Source organism: Castor canadensis, chromosome 11 (genome assembly GCF_047511655.1).
Source record: "Castor canadensis chromosome 11, mCasCan1.hap1v2, whole genome shotgun sequence".
Taxonomy (NCBI): domain Eukaryota; kingdom Metazoa; phylum Chordata; class Mammalia; order Rodentia; family Castoridae; genus Castor; species Castor canadensis.
The window spans coordinates 3,378,284-3,405,867 of record NC_133396.1 but is presented as its reverse complement, the minus strand read 5'-3'; the positions used below and the strand labels follow the sequence as shown (position 1 = coordinate 3,405,867).

General features: G+C 54.1%; 1 protein-coding gene across 9 annotated transcripts in view; it reads right to left on the bottom strand.

The window, feature by feature from the left end:
• Window positions 1-27,584, bottom strand: part of Rbfox3 (RNA binding fox-1 homolog 3) — a 418,266-nt gene that overhangs the window by 67,722 nt on the left and 322,960 nt on the right. The window contains exon 4 of one of the 9 annotated variants that reach the window (XM_074044974.1): window positions 14,651-14,716. The exons of 3 other annotated variants lie outside the window; for them this stretch is intronic. Coding sequence is in view for 5 of the 6 variants with exons in the window: in XM_074044968.1 (XP_073901069.1) it covers window positions 12,670-12,774 (105 nt within the window). In the remaining variant the exon portion in view is untranslated. Of the gene's footprint in view, window positions 1-12,669; window positions 13,223-14,650; window positions 14,717-27,584 lie in introns of those variants that run through there. 5 more of the 9 variants (XM_074044968.1, XM_074044971.1, XM_074044967.1 and 2 more) reach the window with 5 other exon arrangements.

The window sequence follows — 27,584 nt, the reverse complement described above, 5'->3', positions numbered from 1 at the left end:
TAGGTTCCTTCCCAGGTGAATACTCTTCCTTTCACCTCAACCACAGTTGGGTAGGGGCCTTGCTGAACTCCAGCCACAGCCTGGGAAGGGCAGTGGGGAGGGCAGTCAGTGCATTTCTGGGAGCCGTGATCCAGGGCATCTCAGGGCTCTGGATGTCCAATCTCAAGGGGCACTGGCCAATGTGAAGTCCCCACTCCCACCTGGGCTCACTGTAGGGCAGAAACATGTGGCCAGAGCCTCCACTGTACACTTTCGATCCTAAAATAAATCCCATTTCAACAACTTGTGAGCAGAATGATTTCGTTGTTTTTGCTTCAGTGTGGATTTACTGTTAATTTGCCAAATGGAAATATTTAAGACCAACTAAATACTTTGTGACCTTATTTTAGCAATTTCTTCTCTTGATTTAATAGATCTGGAACTCAGGACAACAGGAAAGGCCAGCTTCTGTCAGGTCTGACCCCGCTGCAGCCTGGGGCTGGACACTTTGGCTAAATTGTCCTTTATTCCTACCCTCCCAGTAAGGAGACATCCATGAGGAAACCCAGGTGAAGGGTGGGGAGGCACAGGTGCTACTGTGCAAGTGTGGGGCCTGCCTGGCCTGCTCGCTCCCTGAGGCCAGCTCTTTCCAATGCCTACCCTGGCTGGTGTGTTGAGGTGGGCTGAGGTCAGGCCTGGCTAGGGGACCCAACTTCCAGACCACCTATGGCTGTGGGTGCTTTGTGGAGTAGCTTTGCCTACCTCCAGCTCTGAGGAACCCAGCCAGGAAAGGTGGACTGGCAGACCCAGAACCCACCACCTCCTCTATCTGCCCAGGAATGCGACCCATTTGCTCGCTCACCTCCCAGCTCACCCTGTTCTCCGGTTGGGCTCACAAGCTTGAGGGCCAGAAAGCCTAACAGGGTTGTGCAGACTGTGTCAACACACACCTCTGGATGTCAGGCATAGCTGCCTGAACCACCTCGGCACCCAGTCTCCAATTCTTGGCCACACAGTGGCAATTCCCGACACAGAACCATAACACACATGTGCATCCTGAAAGACAAAAACACATACCCAGGTTCACCGGTTCTCACCTGGTTGCCGGCCAGGGAATGGCCACCCAGGTCCCCGCCCAGCTCCCAGAACACAGCCCTGCAGATGGGGTTGGACCTGTGAACCTTGGAGCAGCTGAGCTCTTCAGGGGGACAGAGACAGCAGTCACCAGCCCAGCTCTGGCGCCAGGGGTGGGGTGCCCAGATGGCCAGGGCTATCTACCCGTCACTTAGGTCTTTCTTTTCACACACCCCAGGCAGGGGCAAAGCTAAGATGCAGACACAGAGGCAGCAAAAAGCACCCTCACTGGGGAAAGGCAGGGCCACGCTGGTGCTGGCCAGGAATTCTCCTTTGCCGTCATGTCAGAGGCATGTCACCACAAATTGCACCCAGGCCAGAACCAGAAGACCTGCATGTGGTCCCTGCTAGGGGAGCTGCATACTGCCATGCTCCAAAGGGCCCCACAGTGTGTGTTTCCACTTAAACAAACCAAAGTACGCAAGGCAGGGGAGTGGGTGGCAGACGCCGGGTGGGGAGGGGGAGTGACGCCAACAGGTACAGTGACAAAAACGTTCAGGAGCTAGCAAGTGGGGATGGTTGCACACCTCCGTGCATATAGTAGAGACCATGGAACTGTACACTTCACATGGTTGAACTTTATGATACGGGAATAAAAAACACAGATATAAATTATCAAAAGGAAAGGAAGAGAGAGAGGCAGGTTCGCTTGTTTCTCCATAGAACATTCTTTAAAGTCCCACTGGGACTGGGACTGGAGAATCTCCCCTGGCCTTTGTCACCTGTGCCACGCAGCTACTTCCCTGCTCGGTACACAGTCCCAGATTCTTAGTCACGGGGTGGCAGTTCCAGACACACAGCCATAATACACACATGCGCCTTGGAAAGCAAAACCATTGCACCAAACACACACAGGCTCTCACGGGGCCACCGCGGGGCCAAAGACCTTCAGCACGGCCACCCAGGCCCCTGCCCAGCTCCCTGGGGTGCGTGAAGAGAACCCAGACCCCGTGGTGGGGATACCCTGCCAAGGGAGCTGGGAAAGACAGCAGGTCAGGACAGAAAACAGTGCATTCTACTCCCGAAGTGCCAATGGGCCAAGGACGGGGCCCAATCAGCTGCTTCCTTAGTATCTACTATGTGCCAAGTGCTGTCATAGCCCTGGGGAAACAGCAGTGAGCAAAACAGACAAAAAGTCCTTACCCTCTGTAGAGGCAGAGAGGGGGCCAGGCCAACAAATAAAGTATCCCATGCCAGCTATCTATCAATGTTGTAAAGTCAAATAGAGCAGGGAAGGGGGAAAGGGAGGGAGGGAGGTGCTGGGGCCTAAATGCTCCAAAAGCCACCCAGAAAGGGGACAGAGCAGAGACTTGTGCAGAGGAGGGAAGGTGGCAATGGGAGGACGACACGCACAGCAAACATCAGGGGCAGAGAGCAGCCTGCTCCCTCCTGCCTTCATCCTTTCCCCTCAGCCTTCCCACCCAGGCTTTGTGTCCTGGTCATCAGCTTAGAGTCGTCCCAGAGTTCTTCCCAGGGGATACCACATGAGCTGACGCTCCTCTACCATGACCTTCTTCCCAAGACCCTTCATCCTGCACCCAGGAGAGGAGGCCTGGGGAGGAGGGCACTGCTGCTTGCCTGAGCTCCTGCCCATACATCTCCTGCCCAGGTGCTGGGCCTGTGCGTAACCACTTCCTCCAGAGAGGGAGAGTTGAGAGCCCAGCTATGGGCTTGCAAATGGGCTTTGGAGCAGGTTCGCCTTGAGTCTGCTGGGAAAGGGATGGCAGGACCCAGAAGGGCTGCACAGACTCAGTGCAGATGCTGGCAGAGAACAACAGGTGGAGGTGTAAGGCTTCCAGAAGGGCATGGCCAGGTGGGGCACTTGCTCTGGTCCAGACAAGGAGGCCAGAGAGGAGGCCAGTGGAAGGAACAGGACTGGCAGGTCTGGAACCCTTTGGAGCCCAAGGCAGGCTTCTGAGCAAGACAGGGAAAGTATTTCTCCACCCACAGAGAGAGACCCTCACGCATCAGCACTGTCCTTAAGGCAAAACCCACCGATTCCACACTAATTCTCCCTCACTGCCTCTTCCCACACCTTTGTCCTGCCATTTTCTGGCCGTACTTCCTGCCCATATAATCTTCCATAGGTCTGATCCCATCACTCCTTACTCGAAGACCTTCTATGGCTCCCTATTGCCCACTGGGGGAAAAAAAAGCCCAAATTTCTCAGCCTGGACTCTGAAATATCCAAGTTGTCACTCACTCCCTCGTCTCCTGGGTACCAGGCGCTCCAGGATCCACCCACACCCCTCAGTGTCTTTCCACAGAAACCGCTACCTCTATGTCGGACCTTCCTGCACCGAGACTCACCGCAGGCCTGAATCTCTTCAACACCTAGGGCACAGCCCTGCTCTTCTGATCCCAGATCCCCGTGGGAGCTGAGCATCACTCATCGTTCTAGGTCTGAGCTGTTGGCTGCAGCCCCGTGTGGCTATTGAATATTGGAAACTTGGCTGGAGGGATCTGTGATAATCTGGGAATGGAAAACCCCTGGTGGACCCAAGTCCACAGTGGGCTTGCAAGATTGAACATGAAAGGAGAATACCAAATGGCTCAATCACACTGAGAGTGATTAAATGTTGCAGTGACAATACTCAGGACGGGGTTAAACAAAACACGTCATCAAAACACGCTTCACCTGTCTCTCTCCGTGTCCACGTAATATAACCATCAGAACGCCGCTCATGGCTCTGTTCTACTTCTATGGGCAGTGCTGACCTAGGCCAGGGGTTGGTGAACTTTCTCTATGAAGGGACAGAGATCAAGTATTTGGGGCTTTGCCACCATATGGTCTCTGCTGCAGTCACTTGGTTCTGCTGCTGACCCCCAAAAGCTCTGTAAACGATATGTGAGTGAATGAACGGCCGTTCTAGTAGTGCTTCTTCTATGAAAACAGATGGCTGGACACAACTGGCTCTCCAAGCCTGCGCCAGATCACTGGTGTCCACACTTTGGAACAGCATCAATTAGTACAGTTTAATTTTTTAAAAAAAGGGGTGGGGTGAGAGACCAATTAGAGTTACCGACCTTTTATTTTATTGAGTAGACATTAAGAAGGTGGACAAGCCAAGTGTGGTGGTGCACACCTGTAATTCCAGCTACTCTGGAAGCAGAGTAGGAGGATTGTGATCCAGGCTGACCCTGGCAAAAACACAAGACCCTAAAACTAACCAAAGGACAAAGAGCTGGAGGCATGGCTCAAGCGGTAGGGTTCTTGTCTAGCAAGTCTGAGGCTCTGAGTTCAAAACCTAGTATTGCCCAAAAAGAAAAATGGATGATATCCCTCCCACTTAACTAAGCGGGCATTCCAACAGAGTGTGACTTGATTTCTCTTTCTTTAAAAAGAAATGTCAGCTTTCCCACTGGCTGGCAATATATTCGTATGGACAGTATTGTGCCCCTCCAGAGCCTCAGGCAGGGGTGGCCTCTGTTGAATTTCTCTGCTGAAGGGGAAATCATCACGTCACAGACGTGATAGGGCCATTATCACTAGAAATGTGAATATATGTATATCTATTTGGCAGTACTGGGGTTTGAACTCAGGGCCCTGTGCTCGCCAGGCAGGTGCTGTACTACTTGAGCCATGCTGCTGGACCTCCAAGATTTTCCTTTAACCTCCCACATGTTCTGACCCTCTGGGCCCATGTGCCAGAACGGGAGGGGTCCATTTTCTCTGATGCACCAACCCACAGACTTGAAAAGTGGCCAGGCCAGATCCCTATGAAGTGCCTCAATGCCTTCAGCTGACCTTCGTGGTCACCCTTTCTGAACATGCTGTGGCTTGGTGAGGACAATCCAACTCATAGGAAGTGACCAAACCTCCATGCACACTCCCTATATCTTTAAGGACCCAGTGGCCCCCATGCCCAAAGGCACTGACCTAACGGGGTGGAGGGGGGAGCCCAGGAGGACAGCCAGCGGGCAGAGCTCAGATTTTCCTGAATTTTAATCCAGTCTTTCCCATCATGCCTTGACTTGCTACTTGAGATGCTAGTGGTCTTTTATACCACACCCCTTCCGTGGGGACAGATTGTGAGTGTCTTCTTGGAACCCCCCCTCCCCACACTGAACGCTGAAGCTAAACGGGGTCCCCTTGGATGGAGGGGGACACTGGCAATGATGCCATCGGGCTGGTGGTTCATCATCCAACACTTCTGCATTTCTGTTGCTTGTTTCCTTTCTGTTCCTCTTAATTTTGTGGTCCAAATCCTTGCAAAGTCCCACTCATCTACACCAGGGGAAACCAGGAAAGCCCATGCTGCTCACACTCACACTCACACAATTCACGCCCTCACCTCCTCTTTAGTACTGGGTCTGGCTCGGTGAGGGCAGCGATGTCTGACTACGTGAGATTCTGCTGCTCTCTCTACCTGGGTCTGCTCCAGGCCTGGGTCCTGAGGTTTCTGTGCCCTTGGGAGATGCCCTGTAGCACCTGGCCTCCCCAGGCAGCCTTCATTCCACCTCCCGCCCTTCCTGTGGCCTTATAGCCACCTGGCAAGTCTGTATGTCTCTCTGGGGACCTCCTGTGTGTCTCTCCACTGCAGCATTGGGGCAGAGATGATGCCTAACCTGGGTCCAGCCCAGCTGGCCTTGCTGAGTGGACGGACAGCTGAACACACTTTGGCAAGGGTGAGGTCAGCTAACGCTGAGCACCTGCAGTTTGTCAACTGGTGTCCTCCCTCTTCACCCAAGGAAACAAATCTGTGTGTGGGGACCTGGAGCACACTGGGCTCCAGGCCACAGGGCTGGTCACTGGAGAGCTGGGGACACAGACTCTGCCTCCACCTAACGTCCTCTGTGAGTCGGGTCCCACAGTCATAAAAAGGCTCTGCAAGGCCAGTGTGAGGCCTGGCCATTGCCAAGGCTGGTGGGGAGAGGGTTGTGGGTGCTGGCACGCAGGGAGCTGGGACCCTGAGGGTTCTCTACACAGGTGCTCTGGCTGCAGGAGCCTGGAGAAGCAGCCTCCACCTGTCTTCAAGTGGTGGTCTAGGGAACAGCAGACGCACCACTAGGACCACTCCCGCCTGCCTGTCTGCTCACTTTCCACTGCTGCCCAGCCCTGCACAAGCTCCCTGTGGCCAGATGCTGGGGAGTGGGCTCACTACAACTGAGGTCAGGCTCCAAGCTGCTGCATTGCAGGGTGGTGTGCCTTTGGCACCACCAAAGGCGGGGAGGGAGGCCTAGGATGGGGGTGGCAGGCCCTGCAGCCCCATGGCTGAGAGGCCTCAGAGGCCTGCACCCAGATGCTGGGCTGGAAAAGAGGCATCAGCCAGGTTCTCCTTGTCACCCTCCTATGAAGGTTCTGGACGCCCTTGTAGCCAAGGAAGTGCAGAGGTGTGCTCCTTGCCCTTGGGCCCAATTTCTGGGGTTAAGCTGTGTTTGTGACCCCAAGAAGGGCAGGATAGGGTATCCTTTATTCCCAATTCTAGACTGAGCCTGCTGCTGTCCCTGGCATGAAGGATATCTCAATGAGTAACCTGTGGGCACTCTGGCCATCCCTGGGGACAGTGACCCCTGCTCTCTCTACTTTCTCCTCTTCTATCGCCTGAGCTGTCCAGAGATCCCAGGGCTGTGGGGGATCCTAGCTGGGGAGGTACGGGACCTATTCCCGCTTCCTCTCAGAGGCTGCTGGGCTCAGCCCTATTGCAGCGGGTGGGTCCCCCCTTCCTCTCTCCTCCCCCAGGCTCTGGGGCTCAGCTTCCTGCCCAAGTCCCTAGCCCCAGGTGGGTCTCCTTCTAAAACAGGACTTGCTCCCCTGGAGAGACCCGGACACCAAGGACCACGTCCCAGCCTCACTGGCAACACAACACATCCATGCCAGGGCTTACTGGTCTCAGTAACTGCGAGCTGCAGCACTCACACAGCCCCAGCAGAGCCAGAAAGCATTCGGCAGACCAGTTGGCTAGGTCTGGAGGGGCTGGCCAGAGTCAACAACCAGGCAAGGGTGGAATCTTTTAGGAGGGAGGGGGAGATTGAAGGGGAGAAGCAGAGAGAAATGACGACGACGGAAGAGGGGAGAGAAATGAGGCAGGGAAAGGAGGCAAGGGAGCAGGGAGAGGCTCAGAAGCACAGGAAAGGGGAAAGAAGTCAGGGAGTGCAGAGAGGTGTGCAGAAGAAAGGCAAAGGAGGAGAAGGGCAGAGCGTGTGCCTTCTCCACTAAGGGTCTCGGCTCTGCCCCATGGGACCAGGCTGGAATCCACCAGCACTCCCATGACCACATGGGTCCCCTGGGCCCCACACTGTTAGGAACCATGGACCCTTTCTGGATGCCCTGCCTCAGGCCCTTGCCTGGGCCAAGATAGGTGCCAAGGGTTGCAGGTACCTCTGTGGAGCTGGCCCCAGGCCATGCTCCTCCCCAGGAACCCGATATTCTGCTTGGGGCGACCTTCAAGTTGCTGTCCCTATGATCAGAGGACAGGAAACAGAGGGGATTTGGGCTGGGATCTCTTGGCCTCTACCTCCTTCAACTCCTTCAAGGACAGTGGCTGTGTGCAAACCAAGTTGGGTGGTTCAGCGTCTGCCCTGCTGGCCTGGCAGGCAGCAGGCATCCTGCTGTGTCAGGGTGGACAGGAGAGGCTACAGGCCTATTCTCAGCATGGCCGCAGTGTTGCTCTCTGCCCTCTGCTGACCTCCTGGCCTACCAACAAACTCCCGTCTTAGTTCCATCTAGCCAAACCTGCTTCTATGGCCTGTACCAGCTGGAGAGCAAGGGACAACGCATATTCTGCCCACACTGTCCACCAAACCCAGGTTTTTAGGTAGGACTGGCTAGCATTCTCTGTACATCCATGCCAGAGCCTTGGGACAGGTAGATACATGCCTCAGACCAACAGTGTGAGAAGGTGGGGGAGGAAGAAAAACAAACACTTCACTCATAATTCTAGGGAACCAGTCCATGATTTCAATCTTAGTCTATTCAGCCATACTCCAAGGTTTTAAGGGCCTCCTCAGCGGAATCAGAAAACCCTGCTGATCTGAGCAGGAGCCACCAGGCCTCCAGCCCTCTCCAGTCCTGTGTGTGTTGGAATGTGAGTTCAGAAGATACCCCACTGGGTGAAGAGCCCCAGTAGAGCCTACCCCTGCCTCTTGGCAGAGACACTCCATGGAGACACCAGAGGTGTGAGGCTGCTTGGCATTGAGCAGTCTTTAGGCCCTGCTGCTCCTTGGCTAAGCAGCACCTGAATCCAGGGCTGCAGCTCTTTCCTCAGTCATCACTCCTAGGCTCTGTCAGGTTCTTTCACCTGCTACATCCACCGCTTGTGCTTATCCGAGTCCAGCCAAACAACCTGGAGCTCCCTGCTCCACACAGGAGCAGACATCACACACAGGATTCTAAGACAGATGGCTTCCACTTCCCCCAGCCAAAAGGGATACCATAGCTTAGCTCAGAGTGGCCTCAGCTACTTGTCTGGCTAAGTTCTCCAGGTCACAGGACAATTTGGGGGACCAGAACCCGAAGATGAGGTGGACAGGCTGCTGGTCTGCACCTTCTTCCCCACTCCTGGCCACCCCTATGAACAGTCACCATTGACCCATCAATGAGTATGTCTCCAACAGGGTTTCTGGAGTCACACCAAGTCTACGAGTGACATGCTAACATCCCAGGGAACAGAGACTAAACGCCAGGAGTGCGCAGAGGGGGTAAGGAGCCGTGCAAGAGTTGCTACAGTAATTAATCCTTATTAAAAATTGCTGTGATTAGCAGAGTTCCTACCTTAGAGCAAAGAAAGGTTATTAATAAGAACAGAGCTTCCTAATGAATCCCAGAACAGACCTAGAATCCCCCAGCCCCTCCGTGGTGCCTCTGGGCTCCACTCCTCCGGGAACACAGCACCTGAGGCTGGAAGGAACTGCCATGTCCCCACAGAAACTTCCGGGGTTGGCCGTGTTTACCACGGCAATGGAGGCTCTCTGGGGTTTCACCTTGGTTGAGTACACACAGGCAGGAAAACCAACAGAACTCACAGCGCATCCTTCAGGAAGCCCAGGTTCTCCAACTCTCCAGGGCCAGCACCCCGCCAGCCCCTTCCCCGCATCACCAACACCCCTGCTCCTTTCTCCCCTTGAGCAATTTACCAGCCTGGCAATCAGTTGGAGTGATACAACTGCCTGTTATAGGACACTGCAGTTTAATAATGAAGTAATTACTGTCACAAAATCCCATTTCGTGAGCTGTGTTTTGTCCCTTGTATTTTGAAGCCTGCCTCCACTGGAGCCTGGGGTCTCCTGGGAAGTCTGGCTGAGGTTCCACAGTTTCCATGAGGTCCTCCTTGCCCTGAAAGGTGGTCAATGTCAGCCCCATCCACCCCCTGCTAGTGGCACTGACTCAGGGACAATGGCCTAAGGGTCCCTAGAAAGGGACAGATCACCATGGGACCATGGCCTGGGACAGCTCTGCAGGGAACCCAGGTGCTGACAGGAAGCAAGAATCTCAAGCTGGTCCTTCAGTGGGGCTTCTGGTGTGAAATGGGCAGGTGGGAAAGCCAAGGCCAGGAGGCCCAGAACCACCTCCCAAATGCCAGAGCCCAACCAAGTTGAATGACCCTAAGTTGTCCTGTAGATGGTTAGGATTCTGTGAAAAAAATATCACCATCGCAGCAGAGAGAGGGGACTGTGACAACACATCCTCTAATTAACGGCAGAATGGGTAAGTCGCAGAGGAGATACGGCCCCATGCCGGGGGCCTAGCCCTTCCTAGTAGGAAAGGGTTAATAATGCCTTAACAAAATAGAAATCCACTGCTTGAGATTTTATTTTTTAACTTTCAATTCGAAAGACGAAAGGTTCAGAGAACTTGTCTGTTTAAATGCTGCATCTCAATGCTCCTCAAACTACATCTCTTGTCTTGCTTGATTTCCCGTCTTTTGCTCCCGATAGCAAATGTGATTTTAGATTGAGCACACTGCCTGCATATGGCACTAGCACTCATGCATGCAGAGGAGCCACAACCCCCAAACAAGGGGGCTGGAGGAGGGGTGGCTCTGATTTGTGGAGGCCTAGCCAGGTACAACCGCAGGTCACTCCTCATGTGACCTCCCCTTTGGGGGACAGTCATGAGACTGTCTTATTCCAGAGGTGGTCGGGGACAAGCTGACTCCCAAACTGAATGTCATTATTTGACTTGTGATGGTCCTAGACCCGCCAGAGCTGTGTGCACTCACAAACAGCCAGGAAATGGCTGAGTTCTAGACCCACATCGAGGTGCACAGTCGCCACCCCTGCAGAACGGCCTCTGATGAGCAAAGGAAACTGGGCACCTCAAAGCCTGGTGCAGTGATGGTTTGCCCAAAGGCGATCTGCCCATGGCTGACACCCATTTTGGATGGGAATGGCGTATCCAAAGTCTTCATGCCCTCCTACCGATCCCTACAGAAACCTCCAACCACCACCAGTCAGGAATTCAACTCTAGAGAAATCAGGGTGTCCACCTCACAGAGTGGTCTTGCTGGTGAAGTCACACAACCACAAACACTGGTCTGATTCCATCAAGACACCCCAGTGTTTGTTTGCCCTGCTTCATCTCAACTCAGCCCTTGTGTTCAGCTGGGAATTTTGTGTATCAGAGGAAGACAATGAAGTTTAGAGTGGCCAAGCAACTGGGGTAAGACAACACACCCAATAAGCTGAGGTTCTAGGACCCTTATTCCAAATCCCACACTCTGCCCACAGATCCTGGAGCTGTGCTCTGGCTGCCCACGATGTCCCTGCTTTGCTATTCCAGTGGTCTCTCGGGTCAGGTGGTGTCTCAGGGGAGAACTCCGTAGAAATGCACGTTCTCAAGCCCCACCCCAGAGATCCCTAAGCGCTGCCTTTGCTCATGGAATTTGGAAGGGGCTGGAAAGCTGACCTCTGAGGCCTGTCCTGACAGCACGTGACCCTGGAAATGACTCAAATGATGACTGGAAATCTGGGGAGCCAGCTGTGGCTTGGGTTTTGACAGCCTTACGCCTAAGGGTTTGAGGGGCCCCCAGTGACTCTTAAGTTGTGTTGTGGATCCCCAAATGTCACAGGTGGTCCTAGGAAGGTGAGACCAAGGGTCAAGGGCTCTACTGGTTCGCCCTCTGCTTCTGACCACCACACGGTCCCCTGTCCCTTCCTCTGCAGTGGCTAATATTGTCTGGCAATCCCCACCACAGGCAGGGTCCCTGGTAAGGGGCTGGGCCAGGTGTCCAGCAGCCCCAGGGGCTGGCTGCTGGGCTCCAGGTCTGGGCGCCCATTTTTACCATGTCTGTGGCTCCTTCTCCACCACCTCCCTAGCTCCCTGAAGAGCCCCAGGGGTGCAGACAGGCAACAGCCCACCACCCAAAGGCCAGCCCCACCTGGAGCCTCTGGTGGAATCCAAGAAACACACTCATTTCTCCACTGCACCTTCAGGTGTGCATGGGTGTGGGGTGGAGAGCATCCTTATCCAAGCACTTCTGCCTGGCCTGACCCTGGTCAGTGGACTTGTGGGGGTGCCTTAAACCCTCTGCCTCCCTTCTCCACTCCCACTCCAGTTACAGAGGGGAGTCCTGGGAGCCCTGGGCTGAATGGGGCCCAGGACTCCGCAGTAAGAAGCTGTCACAGTCCCACCAGGCCTCCTCCAGCAGCCACCCCACCCCTGCAGGGCCAAGCAGAGGGCAAGGGTGTGAACGCCAGAGCACCAGGAGGGAGGGCAGGTCCGGAGGTGTGGATAGGGTGGATGGGTGAGGCTAGGGTACCGCAACCCAGAGTCTGCTCTGGCCAAGTTGGCGCGGGGAACCGCAACCCTGAGGGCCTGGGGGAGCCAAGGGAATCCCCGTCGGCCCCAATGCAGGCCTGGGGCTGCGCTGATTCCGCATTGGGTGGGATCGCAGGACCTCCGCCCCCCCTGCGCCTGGGTCAGCAGGCAGGCTGATGCTGATGCTCTGCGCGCGCGCCTCCCCAAGGGGCATCCTGGGGATCTGGGGGCTCAGAGTCGCTAGGTTTCCTGCCCCACCCCCCACGCGCCTGCTTGAGCTTCCTGCGCAGCCCCGCAGATTGAAAAAGTCGGGCCCCAGCCCCCTCCCTGGCCGGATCTTCAGGGCCTCCCTCGTCAGTCCCTCCAGGCCGGTGGACCGCCTCCCCTGATACCCGGCGCGCACTCCGCGCTGCAGCAGAGCGGGGCGCCCCCGCCGCTGCCTCCGCGCGACCCCCAGGCTTTCCCGACGCGTCCGGGAAAGAGGGCCCGGCTCCCCGCCCCCGGGTCCCCCAGCGGCCCGGCGCGAAGTTCCCCAAAGTGACCCGGACGCCGAGAACCCCTGCCCCCTCCCCTTGGGCTTCCCTCGAGACTCCGCCCGCCGCCCCCTCCCGCGCCTTTGGAAAAGTTGCGAGCGACGCCCCAAACTCTAGCCAGCCCCCTGCCCGGCGCCCTGGGCACCCCCGCGCTCCTCCGTCACGCAGGGGCGCAGTTTTCCCCCCACCCCAGCCCCGGCGCCATGACGCGGGGAGCGCCCCGCGGCAGCGCGGAGGCGGCCAAGTGCGGGGCGTGGGCGGCGGCGCGGGGAGCACGTGCGCGGGGCCGGGGGCCGTGGCCAGGTCGGGCCGGGGGCCGCTTACCTGTTGGAGGTAGAGGAAGGCGGGCGGGCAGGGCACGGAGTGCGGGAGCATGCTGCCGGAGTTGGACAGCAGGAGGCAGCCCGAGTTCGCCATGGAGCACAGCATGGGGCGGCAGGGGGGCGCCCGGCGGCCGAGGCAGCTCTGCGCTCGCTGCGTCCCTCGGTGTGTGCGCGCGCCCTGCCTCCCGGGCGCCCTCCCGGTCTCTCCTCCTCCTCCTCCTCTTCCTCCTCCGGGCCTCCCCTCCCCCTCGTGGCGCTCCTTAAGAGGGAGGCATGGAAAGACCAGCGGCGCGCCTCTGCCGGGTGCCCCCCCTGCCCGGGCGGGGAGGCTGGAGAGAGCGCGCGCGAGAATATGGCAAGAGAATATATGCGCGAGAGGATGGATGGGGGGGAGAGGGGAGCCAGTCACTTTAGAGCCACCGGAGCCCTGTCTGCAAAGAGTGGTGCGTGTGCGTGTGTGAGTGTGCGCGTGTGCGCGCGTGTGTAGCGGTGGGAGGGGGAGTCCCTGGCGTACTCCAACATCAAACAGAGCCCCGCGCGGTGGGGAGAGAACCCAGACGGCGGTACCACAGCTGATCCCGCACTTAACCCCTCGCCCGCCGGCCTGCGCGGGGCCACCAGTCCCTCGCACCCTCCCGCGGGCCCTGCGCTCCCCTCCTCCGCCCGCGCGCAGCCGCTGCTCCTGGCCGGCCGTCCGGCCATGGGGCCGGAGACCTCCCTTGGCCCCCGCTGGTCCTGGCTGCTGCGGAGTGGAGCGCCTCTGCGGCCCACCGACCGGAAGGCGCGCTTGTCCTGCCTGCGTTCACAGAAGCGCCTCTCCTAAGGGAGGCCGGCTCCGCGGTGATGTAATGAGGCCATGTACGCAGAGGCCTCCGCGCTGGGAAGGCTTCTCTGGCTGCCCAAGGATGTAGAAGATCAGCGAGAGCCCCCGCGAGTCTCTCCTGCCCAGCTCTTGGCCCCCCAGACCCCATTGGGCAATGCAGTAGCCGGCTGCAGGCACATGGTTCTACGAACACTTGGGATAGAGGTGGGTGACAAGGAGCGTTGGCCACCATGCACCTTCCCTGCCCCACACTCAAAGCACTGCACTTGGTCTACGTACTCCAAGGGGCAGGGGTGCACAGAACCCACCTCCTGACCTCAGTCAGCACTTGGCAGAGGCTGTCGCTGTGTCCCTTAACCACTGCTGTGACCTGTACATGAATCTGCAGCTTCCCCAGCCCACACACCTTGACCCCATGTTCCCCACACTAGCGAGGTGCCCCTGGGTCACACTCAGTTTAACAGGACGAGCCACAGGTGAGTTTGGCTGGGAGTGGGACAGTCTGCCAGTTCCCACTTTCAGAGGTGGTATCAGCAGACCACATATCCAACCTTTTGCTCTGTTCATCCATACTGCCTCTAGGGAAGGGCGGACCCAACACCCAGTACTCACCTGGGACTCAGCTCGCCTGCCTCTAGGCACATGTGATTCCCCTCCTCTCACTGTGGAGAAAACATCCGACTCTGGAGGAAGGCCAGGGCTGGACCACCTGGCAGTAGGAAGGTGGCTGGCCTGGTAGAGTGAAGTGCAGGGTTTCCTCACTTGTGTGGTCTCAGAAAAGTTACTTGTCCTCTCTGGGCTTTGGTTTCTACATCCAAACTGAGAGTTTGGTTGGATGTTGCAACCAAACATGACTGCAGGGCATGTCAAATGAGCACCATGGAGGAAGAGGCAGGGAGGCCAGGAGGCAGGGAGGCCAGGAGGCAGGGCTGAGCACAGTCTTCCTCTGAGCATGGTTTGGGAAGCACGTTGGAAGGAGACAGACAGGCAGGCATGTGCACCTTGGACAGCCCCATCTGAGACATCCTGCCCCCCCCACCATACAGAACAGCCTATAATTCGCCTTCCTCTGAGAAGGTAAGGGGGTGGGAAGTCTGGGGACAGGGCTGACAGGAAGGGACAAGGGTCAAGGGAAAGACAGGAGATGGTCCACACTTACCTGACCTTTTCTGGAATCAGAGGCAGCACAAGTAGAGTGTGGGCTATGGACTTGCTGAAGCCACTCCTGCTTTGGGGCAAGGAACAGGTTATGGTCTTCCAGCCTCAGAAAGTGGTGGGGTGGCTCAACACCAAGGCCTGGCACATCTGGGATTGGAGAATGAGGCTGGGTGCAGCATTTGTGAGCCAAAATCTTGTAGGAGGGCTCTCCTGTGAGTGTGGCTGCTCAGCGTGGTATCCCTGCCCACCTCCTGTCTCCCAAGTCACACTGCTCTCCTGTCTCCTCCTCTTTCTTCTCCTCCTTCTCCTTTTCCTTCTTCTGGCAGCAGTGGGATTTGAACTCAGAGCTTTACACTTGCTAGGCAGGCACTCTAGCACTTGAGCCACACCTCCAGCCCTTATTACTTTTAGTTATTTTTTTTCTGATAGGGTCTCATGTTTATGTCGAGGCTGGCCTGAGCCACGATCCTTCTGTTTACCTTTTCTGTGTCTCTTGGATCACAGGTGCTCACCACCATGCCCAGCTTTTATTGGTTGAGATGGGGTCTTTCTAACTTTTTGCTCCAGCTGGCCTCAAACCATGGTTCTCCAATCTTTGCCTCCCCAGTAGCTATGAGCCACCACACCTGGACCTCCCCTGTCCTCTTGCACAGATGTGTCCTCTTAAAGCATCTGTCAGTTATCATTCCCCACTTGCCTTTTCTCCAAAGGATGCTCAGGAATTTGGGGCAGCCCTGTAGTATTCACCCTAGGTCCTGGGCTCCAAGTCACCCCCTATCCCCTGCCTGTGAGTCATTGACCAGTAACTGGCCATTGTTACCAAGCATTGGCTGTGAGATCAAGGCCTCCCAAAGAGGCTTAGGGGTATATTCCAAACAGTGCCTGCCACCCAGCTGCTCTCTGAGTCAGCTCCCCCTTTTCCTCATTGAGAAGCCACTCAGTGCAGACCCTATCATGTGCTGGGGCTGAAGAAGGAAAGTTATTTGCCCTGGAGTGAACACATGATCAAGTTGGGAGAACAAAGCCAGGATACCCAGCCTGCAGCCTAACATGCAGAGAGCATCGGGCAGGGGTGGGTGTGTCTAGACACCTGCATCCACCAGCCTGCTGAACACGCAGGCTCCAGACAGCAGACAAAATTTCTTTGGACGAGGTGTGTCTGGGTTATTTCTTGGGAAGGGGCATGTGTCTGCTGTCCCCCATACCATGCTCTGGATCCGAGCCAGGAACTGCATGCCACAGTCCTCATTCTGCTGCAGTTGTTTCTGATCTGTCACACAGATCTACCTGTGTAGATCTCGCTGGTAGGAATAGGAATTATATCCTCCTCACCTTGTGCCTCCAGCACCCGGCACTGGGGTGCTGCGTAAGACTGGGTATGTGTGTGTAAATTTCTTAAGTCTCAGAGACCCCCAGGTCTCTTCTGAGCTCCTGGTGTCTCCTGGACCAGGAAGGGTGGCCTTAAGCAGTGGGTGGGGGAAGCCCATGTGCTTAGTGGCTCATCTGCCCCCGCTCCTGGGTTGAAGGAGGCTGGGAACTGGAAGAGCTGTCAATCCAGTGCAAATATTCACTACTTAAAAAAAGAGCCAAGGAAAAAATATCCCATTCGCCCTGAATCTGAGAAGGGCCTTGTTAGGGAGGCAGGAACTGAGCTGTAATTATTTCTGTGCTCCTGGGCACCACTATAAATACCAGGCAAGGGAGGCACCTCAAAAGGCTTGGGTGGTTTGGCTTTGAGCTCTCCTGGATCCTTCCTGCCCCTATCCCATGTCACCTTCACCTGCAGGGGTCCTGCTGGGTGCAGCTCCTGTCTCTTCCTCCTTCTCCTCCAGTGGGCAGGGCCGGCTTGTGCCACCTTCCCTGGACCTAAGTCACTTTGCCAGATACCCTGTGTCTGTGGTGTCTTTCTGTGAAATGGGAGAGCATTTGCCAAGAAGTTTCTTGTGGGATTCTGGCCCACTCAAGATGGCCTTTGTTTCTAACAAAAAATGGGGACAATGAAGCCTGCAGTCAAATGATTTAGGAGAGCATTGCCCCCGAAACCAACTCCCACCTACTCTCATCTTTTGGGAATTCCCAAGACTGCCCCTAGGTACCTCCCAGCAGGAAAGAGGAAGCCCCAGACTTGGACAATGGGGTTGGGCACTTTGTTTTGCATCGTCCCACCCTCTTTCCCCTTTTGAGTGTGCAGGCTGACCATCTTGTCCCCAGGCTTCCCTTAGGCAGGGAGGACAGTGTGGAGCTTGGCAGAGGTGTCCCAGGACAAGGGGTGAGCTCACTGTCTCCGGTTGCAGCTGGGCTCCACCTCGCCAAGCTGACCCATAATCTCTAAGCACATTGTGCTTCCCGTGTGTTCTGCCGAGCCAGGCCTTCCTGCCCCAACTCTGGGGTTCTTGGCATAGCCTCAGGCATGAGCACTGTAGACAAAAGAGGCAGAATGGCAGAGTCAAGTGGCTTAGCCCTGGTGGGGTGGGCTAGGGTGGGGGGGACTCGGGAGTGGAGTGTGAGGTCACCTAAGAATCCTTTTATGTGATCCAAGCAGAGTCCTATGTCACCAGCTGAATACTTTCCAAGGGGAATTGGTGACCTAGTTCAGTAGCCAAGGGAATGGTGTTAGAGTTGGGGAAAAGCCCCACACTCAGGGCTGCTTCAAAGCACCTCAAACAGACACCATGGGACAGTGTCAGGCTGTAGGTGGGATGCTCTTAAGCCTTTAAAAAATAAAAACACAGAAATGTCTCTGATTCCCAAAGGTGGCAGGCTCCCTCTCTTGGGAATGAGGAGCTGCTTATGCATGGTTCTAACACGTCTGGTTCTTCCAGAAAAGTTGGCAGAGGAGCCCCTGACAGGAGAGGAGCAGGGACAGGGAGTGACTGACAAGAGCTGCCCAGTGCAGCCCTGGCTGGTAAGGCCACGTCGGAGGTGTCCAGCAGAGGGCCTACTCACACCGGCTGGATTCTTCCCTTCCCCAGCAGGCCTCTGAGGAGGGGCTACGAGAAAGAGGGGACTCTCCAGCCCTGGAATCCTCTGCCTTCCTCTGTGAGGAAGTCTTGGAGTATGCAGAGAGAAAGCCAGGCCCAGCATAGGCTGCTGTAGCTAGCACCCACCTTCCAGTTCCATAGGGCCCCCCACCCATCGATACTGTCCCCCTGGCCCCACCAGACTCTGCAGCAAAAGTACAAATCGGCGTGCAAAGGAAGTTTATTTATCTGTTTAATTAAGAGGCGTTTGCCAGCCACATTCGGGTCCATCCGTCTCACTTACAACCATGTCCCAGCAAAATTAAACATAATAAATACAGGAAGACTGAAAGCAAAGGGCACTCTCGAGATATATGGGTAAAGCCAGAAGTTGCATAGGGCTGCAGTTATAAGTTTCTTTCCCCTTCGGGGCCCGGGAGCCAGAGGATTGCTCTCAGACAAGGGGCTGTGGGTGCCTCTGCTTTTTCCACTCAGCACTGTTGCCAAGCTTTATTTATTTTAAATGAGCCCCCAGGACTTCTCCCTTCTCTTCTGTAGAAGGGGAGAGAGAGCTCAGCACAGAGCAAAAGGAATGTCTGAAATCAGCAGTGCTGTGATGTTGCACCCTGGGGCTTGGTGGGGAAGAGGCCTTGGCAGGGGCAACTTTGGACAGTGCCTCACAGTTTCCTGCTGCATCTGAGCCCTGTGCTTGTAGCCAGGTGGCTGCATGGGCCTAGCAGAGCCTTGGAGAAACAGATCTTTGGTCTTTGGTGCCAGTTGTGGCCAAGCCATCATTCAGGTACTAGCCCCAGGATCTCACAGAGGCCGGAGGAGGAAAGGTGCAGATTTTAAATTCATATCTCTGATTTGAAGGCTTAAGGGCCCAACTATTTGCTTAAACTTCCCAGGAATAGGAGTGCACAGAAGGGAAATGGTGACTTATTACTATTGATTGCTGACTGTAACAATACCACATTTGCTAAGCTTTTCAAAGTGCCTTACCGTAGCTCATCTCACTTGATCATTGTAAGGTAGGTAGGGAAGGCTTAATGAGGCCCATTTGCTACACGATGACACTTTTAGGGTCAAAGAGGTGGCCCAAGGTTGTGCAGCTACTTAGAGGCAGAGTCTGGGCTGGAAGACAACACTCCTGACTTGTGAATTCATGGGAGCCTTCTGCTCCCCTCCGACTACTGTGTTTGGTACATGCCCTTCTGCATCATTAGCCCTTGGCTCTCTCTCCTAACAGGATCAACCCCAAACCAAATCTGTTAATGGAATAGTCATTTGCAATAGCTCGGGCCTTTACTAATCACACCGCTGCTCGATCTGTGTGGCAATTATCTTGAATTTCCTCTTTCTCATTAGGCAGGAGGTCGAGAGAACTCAGTGGGTTGCTGATCCCTATGATGATGAAGCCAGGGAGAGAAGCTGCCATTGGACCGAGGAAGGCCTTCTGTGGGGCTCTTACCGATACTGCCATGCGGTACTCAACTTCCTGGATCCTCACCCAACTCTGAGCCTCACCCACCACCCTGGACTCCTCTTGTCCCACCTAAGCCTCTGTGTGTCTTCTTAGTATACTTGTGCCAAGACCACAAATGACTGAAGAAAAGAGAGTTCTGGAAGGCACAGGAAGTCATCTATCTGCTTGGAGATGAACGCTCCAGCTCTGATTGGGCTTCAAGTGAAATTCCCTTTCACTTGAAAGTGATGTGGATGGTCAGGTTCCCCGCTGCAGACAGGACTGAGGACTGACGGCCTTTGGGCATGCCAGGACAGGACTCCCGTCACAGGTTTATCACCCTCCAGGCTCCAAGGACACAGGCAGAGATTGTAAAGCCAAGGAAAGCCTATGTCACTCCACTGCTCTGCACAGCCCAGCCTGGGGGCCTCAGCACTGAGGTTGCTGTTGGCAGCCCCCAATGCAACCCATGTGTGTTCAGTACCACGGACAGCTCCAACTCTCTGGTGTCATTCCTCCATCCCTCCCTCATTGAAACAGACCCTAAAAGGGAAACGAGCACTCAAGAGGCACAGGATGACAGGGCTGCAAGGGAATTTAGGATCATACTGTCCATTCCCCTGCCTTCTAGCCGCCAGGCATCGAAACCTTCAGGGACAGGTGCAGTCTCTTGTCTTTGTTTCCTTGACGCACTCCGCTGAGGGAGACCCTGACATCTCTCTGGGGAACCCATCCAGGTTTTTATCATCCTGACTGTCAGGAAAGTCTGCCTTATGTCTCACACAAACCTTTTCCATCTCAATTTTATTCAAGGGGTGAAGGCCTTGACTGAACGATGAGGGAGAGCTTGGACCAGAAGCTGAAGCCACTGTCACCTCTTCTAACTTCCAGAAGACACCGGGGTCACCCAGCAGAACTTGTAAAACAAAGCTGTGTGCTAAGCAAAGCAGCTGCAGCACTGAATGGCGGATAGGAGCCCTGCAAGAGGGAATATTGTGTGCGCGCACAAATGCGCACAAACACACACACACGCACACACACACACACACAGAGAGAGAGAGAGAGAGAGCTGCAGTTCAGCCAGCTATGTGAATTTGCATGAAGTTCAGTTGGAAGTAAACTGAGGAGACAAAGCATTCAGGGTTCCTGAGCAGAGACCCATGGGGAGGGGTCAAGGTTTGTCCTTTTGCCAACAGAGGAGGGGTCCAGGTAGCCATGGGTAGAGACAGTGAGGGTCCTCCTCCGAGTACTCTGCCTGTCCATAAAGCCAGTGGTGGGTCACTGGGCTCTCCGCTGATAGAGAAACCAGTGCTATTTTCTTAAGCATTGGGGAGGAGGGAGCCAGAGAGGACAAACCTGACCAGCACTCCCCAGAGAAGGGATGACAGCCAAGGATACCCTGGACCAAGCACTCAGGAAGTTAGGTCATCAAAACTGCACCAACCTGGAAGAGCCTGGATGAAGCATCTGTGTGCAGCCCCAGCTCCAGCACTTAGCTAGTTAAAAAGAAACCTCGAGTTTTGGGAAGCAGATTGTAAGGGGCTGGCACTCTGCTCTTCCCCTGCCCCTTCATGCCCCCTAAAGCCAAAGCATCAGCTCATTAAAAGCTCATTAGGAGCCTGAGGTGCACACAGGCCTAGAGAGCATGTGGCCCTGGGGAGCTAGTGGACTATGTCAGGCAGTCAGTGCTAAGCTGCAGACAGGAGCTGGGTGATGGAGCAGCGAGGTGGCCGGCGGTGGGAGGTGGTGGCTCTTCCAATGAGGTCTCATGGTAGTTGAGCTTGTCTCAGGACTCAGGGAGGTGGGAACAATCTTAGCTGGCAGGAAGTGAAGGAACAGACACAGATGCTATCCTGCAGCCTCCACACACCTCCAGAGCAATAATGGCCAAATATGAGCCCCTTTCTCAGGCTTTGAGGGAAACGAGCAAGGGTAGGCAGAGGGCAGGGGAAAGGGCAGGACCTTGATCAGCGTCAGCCCTGCCTGATAGCTGAAAATGGGAAGTTGTGTGAATCACTGCCCGGTGTGAGTACAGTGCGAGTGGAGAGGGGTAGTGGATGCTGATGATTTCCCTCTACGGTCCCTAAAGCTTGCCAGAAAGCTGGGAAACTGGCTCATCTTTGGTTGCTGGTAGGGAGCATGCTTTGACATTGGTGCAAGGCTATGCCAGAGCTGTAAGCCCTGCTGATCCCCTCTTCCACTCCCTCTGGATCCCCCCATATCCTGACCTACTCCAGCACTGGGGTCCAGCGATGTGTTGGCACTAACACAACTCTCCAGTTCCAAGGCACGAGGTTTCTGAGAATTCACTGGCAAGGAGGTTTGGGGAAGTTGGCAGCCAGCTGAGGGCCCTGTGCTGCTCTTAGCAGCTCTGGCCTTTCCTCCCGCTGAGACTTGCTGCATTAGGACAAGGGGAGCCGTCTGTTCCTTTTCTTACTTCCCTAGGATGCTGTGACTTTTGATTTCTGCTTGATTAATATACAGCCAACAGACACTGTATTTAAGGCAGCTTTAATTCTTTCAGGTCACCAAACTCGGGAGTAGCAAAGCTGCAAGGAGCCATCCCCGTCATAGATCAAACACTGGGACCTTCAAATCGCTCTGTGGCCCAATTTCTCATCGCTGCTGCTTCCTGATAACCCTTGCAGCCTGGAGCCAATCTCTCCCTTTTCTGAGGGTGGGCTTGGGGGCTGGATGTGGATGTCTGCGGCTGAAACCCTCCTGGCAGCCAGAACTAGAACAGGAAAGACTCGGCGCTTCAATCCAGCAAGAGTCCTGGTCAGCACCATGGACAGCACCAGGTAGAGCTTGGTGCTCCGGAATCTCATTGCCTGCACCCTGCCTTTCTAGGCCAAACAAGGGTGTGAATGCATTTCTCTGGTTTGTGGGAGGTGACCGGTGGCTAGCCCTGTGGATGGCCACTTCTACCAAAGCATGCTCCCCAGGCAAGTTGGCCTCCTGCTCCCATTTGGGGGCCCGAACACTGGCTCAATTTCTTCAGGCTTTCTTTACATCCAGGTTTCTCATTCCCTGACCCATCACGTTCCTGAGGCCTCCCCAGTGAGAAGAGGGCTGCTCTCGGGAATACCTGACCACCCTCCCTGCTAGTCCCTGGTGACCAGGTCTTTTGTGGTCCCAATAGTTTTCATCCTTTTTCCTCCTCTACTTGCCTTGCTAGCATCTCCCGAAAGGCAAGCTAACTGCTCTGCCTTAGCACCTGAGGCTCACTTGCTTGGTGGGGGGCAGAGGTAGCCCCATTTCCTCCCAAGCATCTTTTATAGACCTGGTTCATGTTGCAATTGGGGAATCACAATGCAGGAAGATTGCACTCAGAGCTACCGGATTTGTAAATTACCTCCCAGTGGGGGCAGGGAATTCGCCTGCTAAGGGAGAACCCAGTGCACAAAGCCATTCTCGTTTTAGAGCAGAATCTTCACGGATCTGACTCTGATCAATCCTTGTTGCCACCAACATGCTGTAGTTTAGGAAGACATGTTTGCATTGAAGTTGGAGGAAGCCCCAGACACCTGCCCTCTCTGGCCCAACCCCTACTGCTGTTGGGTTAGGATTCTCTCGGCACCAAGCCCTTCTGGACTTATCCCCCATACTTTGCCTCCATCCACTTAAAATATCATGTATAGGTTTTCAAATTACTGCTACACTTTCTAAGAGAAGGATCCAGTGGTTAAAAATTAACAGCAAATTTATAGAAATTCTATATGGCAATTACAGAATTGTAATGCAGAGGCTGCCACTTGGCCAAGGGTGGGTAATTGGAATTCCACACTGGGAGACTGGAATCTTTGAGGTATTGGAATTGTATTTTTGAGAGTAAATGCTGTGGAGAGGGTCAATGGACCCTTGAGCTGGCCAAGTTCTTCTCTAGAGGAAAGAGTGACTGGTTCACTGCTGCCCATTTGGAGGCAATTTAGAAAGGGAATTATTTCTCTGGCTCACGGGAAAGTGGCCAAAAACCATGGGGGCCACCATGGGAGTTCTGAGCTTAAGGGCAGCCTAATGCTGCCCAGCCTGTGGTGGAGAAGGCAGAGGAGAAGGGACAGAATGAAGAAAGGAAACTGCCGCAAAGGAAATGAGACATTGTGACGTAGATGGTGCAAGACAGAAGGCAGCAAGTGGAGGCAAAGCCTGATGTTCTTCCCACCCTGTGGGTAAATTCTCCTTTAAAAAATGGGTGAAAAAGTAGAGAGTCCACTTTAGCATGAAGATGTCAACCTTGTCCTTATTTTATTTGGTGCTGCCCCACTGCTATACCTATGACAGCCGAAGTGGGCTTTGGCTACCTTTTCCTCTAGGCATCTCCTTGCCATTCCCATGACTAACTTGACGGGCGTGGGGGCTGCATGACGAGAATTCTGGTTCTGAGATAGGGCATTCTGCCCAGGGAGTCTAAGGGCAAATTGCCACCTGTTCTTTAAGAGTGTTATCTAGACCTGGTTCTGACCAACACAGAAGCCACTAGCCACCTGTGGCCACTGAGCATTAAATCAGGGCTTACCCAAGGGAGATAGTCAGTGTGTGAAACAGGCTGGAGAGTGTAGACTCGCTATAATAAAAAGAGCAAAAAAATAAAGTTTATGTGGGTTAAAGTAGAAATGATATTATTTTGTATATATTGGGTTAGTTAAGTATGTTATTGAAAATAGTTTCAACCAATTGCTTTTTGAATATGGTACCAGAAAGTTCAAAGAGGGAGGAACAGGTCATGCCTGGGGATGGTAGGAGCAGGGAGGAGGTGGGGAAAGTAAGAGGGTGAAATACTGTGCGCACATGAATACAAACAGAAGAAAAATACCTGTTGAAACTATTTTTCGGATGGGGATAAAGGAGGGGATAAAGGAGGGGATAAAGGAGAATGGTGGAGGGGGTGAATTCAAGTATGATATATTTGATATATTGTAAAAACTTTCGTAAGTGCTATAATGCACCCCTACCCAGCACAACTATAAAATAAAATAATAAAATTTCACATATGTGGTTTGTGTGGACCTCTATTGGGCAGTGTTGGGCCTGAGTGTGGGCATGGTGCTTTCCACTCACCGCATCCCCCACCAGCTCATTGTCACGATCATGGCTAACCTCAGTGCTTGGCCTCTGGGTGCCTCTCAAGAAGGGACACAGACTGAACAGCCAGCAGGGTCTTTCCCTAAGGTGGGGACTGTGTCGGCAGAAGGCACATTTAATCCCCATTTAGATCTGCCTTGTCTCTCACTTTCCATTTACTTATTCTGAGGTCTGTCCCTATGTCCTGCCAGTGCAGAGAAGAGCATGTCTGCTGAGGCCAGAGCTGTGGTGGTAACATTGCTTCTGTGCTCTCTCTTCCTCTCCAGGACAGCACCACGATCCAGCACTCTGGATCACTGGGCTTTGGGGCTGAACTTGCGCAGACACTCATGCCTTCTGACCTGCAAGGGTCCCAGCAACCAGCTCCTGTGCAATTGAACTGCTTTATACTTGGCTCCTGGGGAAACTCATTCATTCTCCTCCCCAGGATCGAGCAAGAGGCTTTACAAGCTCGATTCCGGTGCTATGTCACGTGGAATTGTCACAATCATATTGCTTTGGACAGATACAGTCTCTGGCACCAAGAACATCTTCAGCCTCATTGTACACCCCAGGTCCCTCTGGAGACAGGAAGGGGGGATAAGTGTTATCCTTGCTATTTTCTAAATAAAGAAACTAAAATACAAAGAGAAGAAAGGGTCCAAGGTGGAAAATAGGTCCAAGACCTGGGGTTGAGGAACAGAAGCAGGGCTGACCTAGATGGTCTTGAGCTTGTAAGAAGACCATATTTGTGTGTACCCCGCCTTCCACCACACACTCCCTTAGCTCTTCCTGACATCCTCCACCAGCAAGAAAGGGTGCCCACTTCAGCCTGGAGTCACACCCATCTCTGTCCCAGGCCATCTTGTGACCCTGGGCCAGTCAATGTTTTGAACTTCCACTTCTGCCTCTATGAGAATGGGACAGTATGCCTCCCTTCCTATTGAATTCCGTTCCATAAACAAAGGAGCTGGCACACAGTAGTGCTTAATAACTCATGTTAATTAATTCAACCAATATTTATTGAGTGCTTCCAAGTGCCAGGCATTTTTTTAGGTCCCTCCTCTCTGCAGTGACCAAATGAGACAGCCAGCAAAATCTCCTTTCTCTCCACCTGGTGAATGGAATTTCAGGCCTTGGTACAGGAAGTACAGTCAACTCTCAATTATCTATGCAAATGGAGTGGAATGTTCCACTGATAATTCAGGAAGAGCAGAGAGTCCACAAATAATTCTTATTTGAATTTGGAATGCATTATGCTTATTTTTGCATTGGATTTACCTTCCTAATTACTGTTTGTTCTGGCTTATGTTCAAACTCGTTTGCATTCTTAGTCCCCATGCTGGTGGGCAGTGAGGGGCATGCCCTAGAAGGATGCTGGGAGGAAACCAGTCACCACCTCTCCACACCCCATCCCAACCCAGGGAGGGGAGGACTGACACCTGTTGCCACTGAAGCAGTGGACACAGGGGCTTTCAGATCACTAGCCAGGAGGAGTGATGGTGATACTTTGATGTGGCTTCCAGACTCTGCTCAGGTGGGTGGCTGGGTATGGATGGTCAAAGAGGAGGAGTAGGCTGGATCCCAGGAGCAGGGTTTCCTCCACCAGGGGGCAGAAGTGGGGATTGCTCTCCCGTGGGGCTATCCATCTATTGCTCTGGCTCTCCATGTCTTTCTGTCCATATTTGAGTCTATGTATCCATCACTCTCCACCCCTTCTCCCCTGGGTACTCTTCTCCTGGGGGCAAACCTAGGAAACAGAGATTTCTTTCCAGACATATCTGCCATGTGGCCAGGGCTGGGGGTGACGGGGTGGGTGTGCTTCCTCCAGAGTGGTGAGCTTTTGTATCCAGATGGCCACTCCTCTTTACGGCCACTCCATTTCCTTCAGTAGAGCAGGGAGGGAAGGGGAAGAAGGAAATGCTATCGGGTCAACAATCCTTACTTGTCAGATAGGGAGCCTGAAGCCCAACAAAGCCACCAGGGTCTCTGTGTTCCCCACCCCTCCTCTCTCACTCGGGGATCTGAAGGCATGGACAGGTCCTGCCATTACACCAGGTGCCCAAGCTTAAATCCACCTGAGGCTTGGGCACATGCTGGTGAGTTTGGAGCACACTCAGAAACTCTTCCCTTGGAAGGCCTTGTTCTGTGCCAGGAGGCGTGGGATGGGCCACCATCCTGGAGCTGACACTGGGCATTCTCTATGTTGGAGCAGGCCAGGAAGCAAACTCTTTGGATGACCGCTGCTTCTAGAAAATTCATGTTCCACTGAAGTGATTCTGTAGACGTAGGTACAGGCAGGAAGTGATGCCTGCAGGGGTGGGGGACACTCAGGGGAGGTCCTTCCAGTGCTCATGGCCTCGGTGCTGCCAGCTCATACAGTACGTTTACATGTGTCACTTCAACTTGCTCCCTGGAACCCTATGAGACAGACAGGGACCACTGGGGAGACCAAAGCTCAGAGAAGTGAAGGGGCTTTCCAGAACTCACTGTCACTCTAAAAGGATTTTTAACAGTGCTGGAAGGCTCTCTGTTCTGAGAGTTCTGATATCTAATATTCTAAAACTTTTTTTTTCCAGTGGTAAAATAAAAAAACAAAAACAAATCCTTGCTCAGAAAGATGCTGAATGCATGAAGCTGAAGATGGCCTACAACCTGGCCCCATGGAGTGGATGCCACCCAGAAAAGGGTACAACTGTGGTAATAATGTGTGGTGGGAGGCCACACTGAGGGGTCTGGCCACCTCACCTGGTCTTTTTTGAAGTCAGAGGCAGAGGGCAGGAGCTGTCAGAAAAGGGAAGTAGTGACCAGGCTGCAGTGAGTCTGTGCTATTCGGAGGTACCCAGAGAGGTACCACCCACCAGCTGGGAGAGTTGGCTGCATCCCTTTGGTAGACTCCACATCAGCTTCACCAGTCCCTTGCTCTCCCTGGGACCCATTCTTCCTGGCTCTCACTCATTCTGGCCTCCTCAGCAGGTGAAGGGAGCTGACTTGGGGGACAGAGTGTGTGTGGGTACCCCTACTTCTCTGCCCATCACCCCTCTGCATGAGCTGCAGATCTTGGCACTGCCTCCAGGGAAGAGAATTAGCCCAGCTGGGATTCGAGGAAGAGGAGAAGGCCAGCCATCTGGACTGTCTGAACCCAATCATAGACTTAGAGGTGCCAATGACCTCTGCGGTGGGAACAGGCAACCTTGAACAGACTGGTTTGGTCCAAGTTCAGGAAGTAATTAGATATCCTCTTAAACAAGTCTCTGAAGCTTTAATTAAACTGAAATAAAACTAAAGGCCCAGTCCCTCAGTTGCACTGGCCACGTTTCCAGTGCCCAGGAGTGGCTGTGGCTAGTGTATTGATGAAAATGTAAAGCTTTTTTAATTATTGCAGAAATTTCTAGTGGATGGTCCTGCTCCAGAATGTTCCATGTTCCTCTCTCTACAATGGGAAGGAA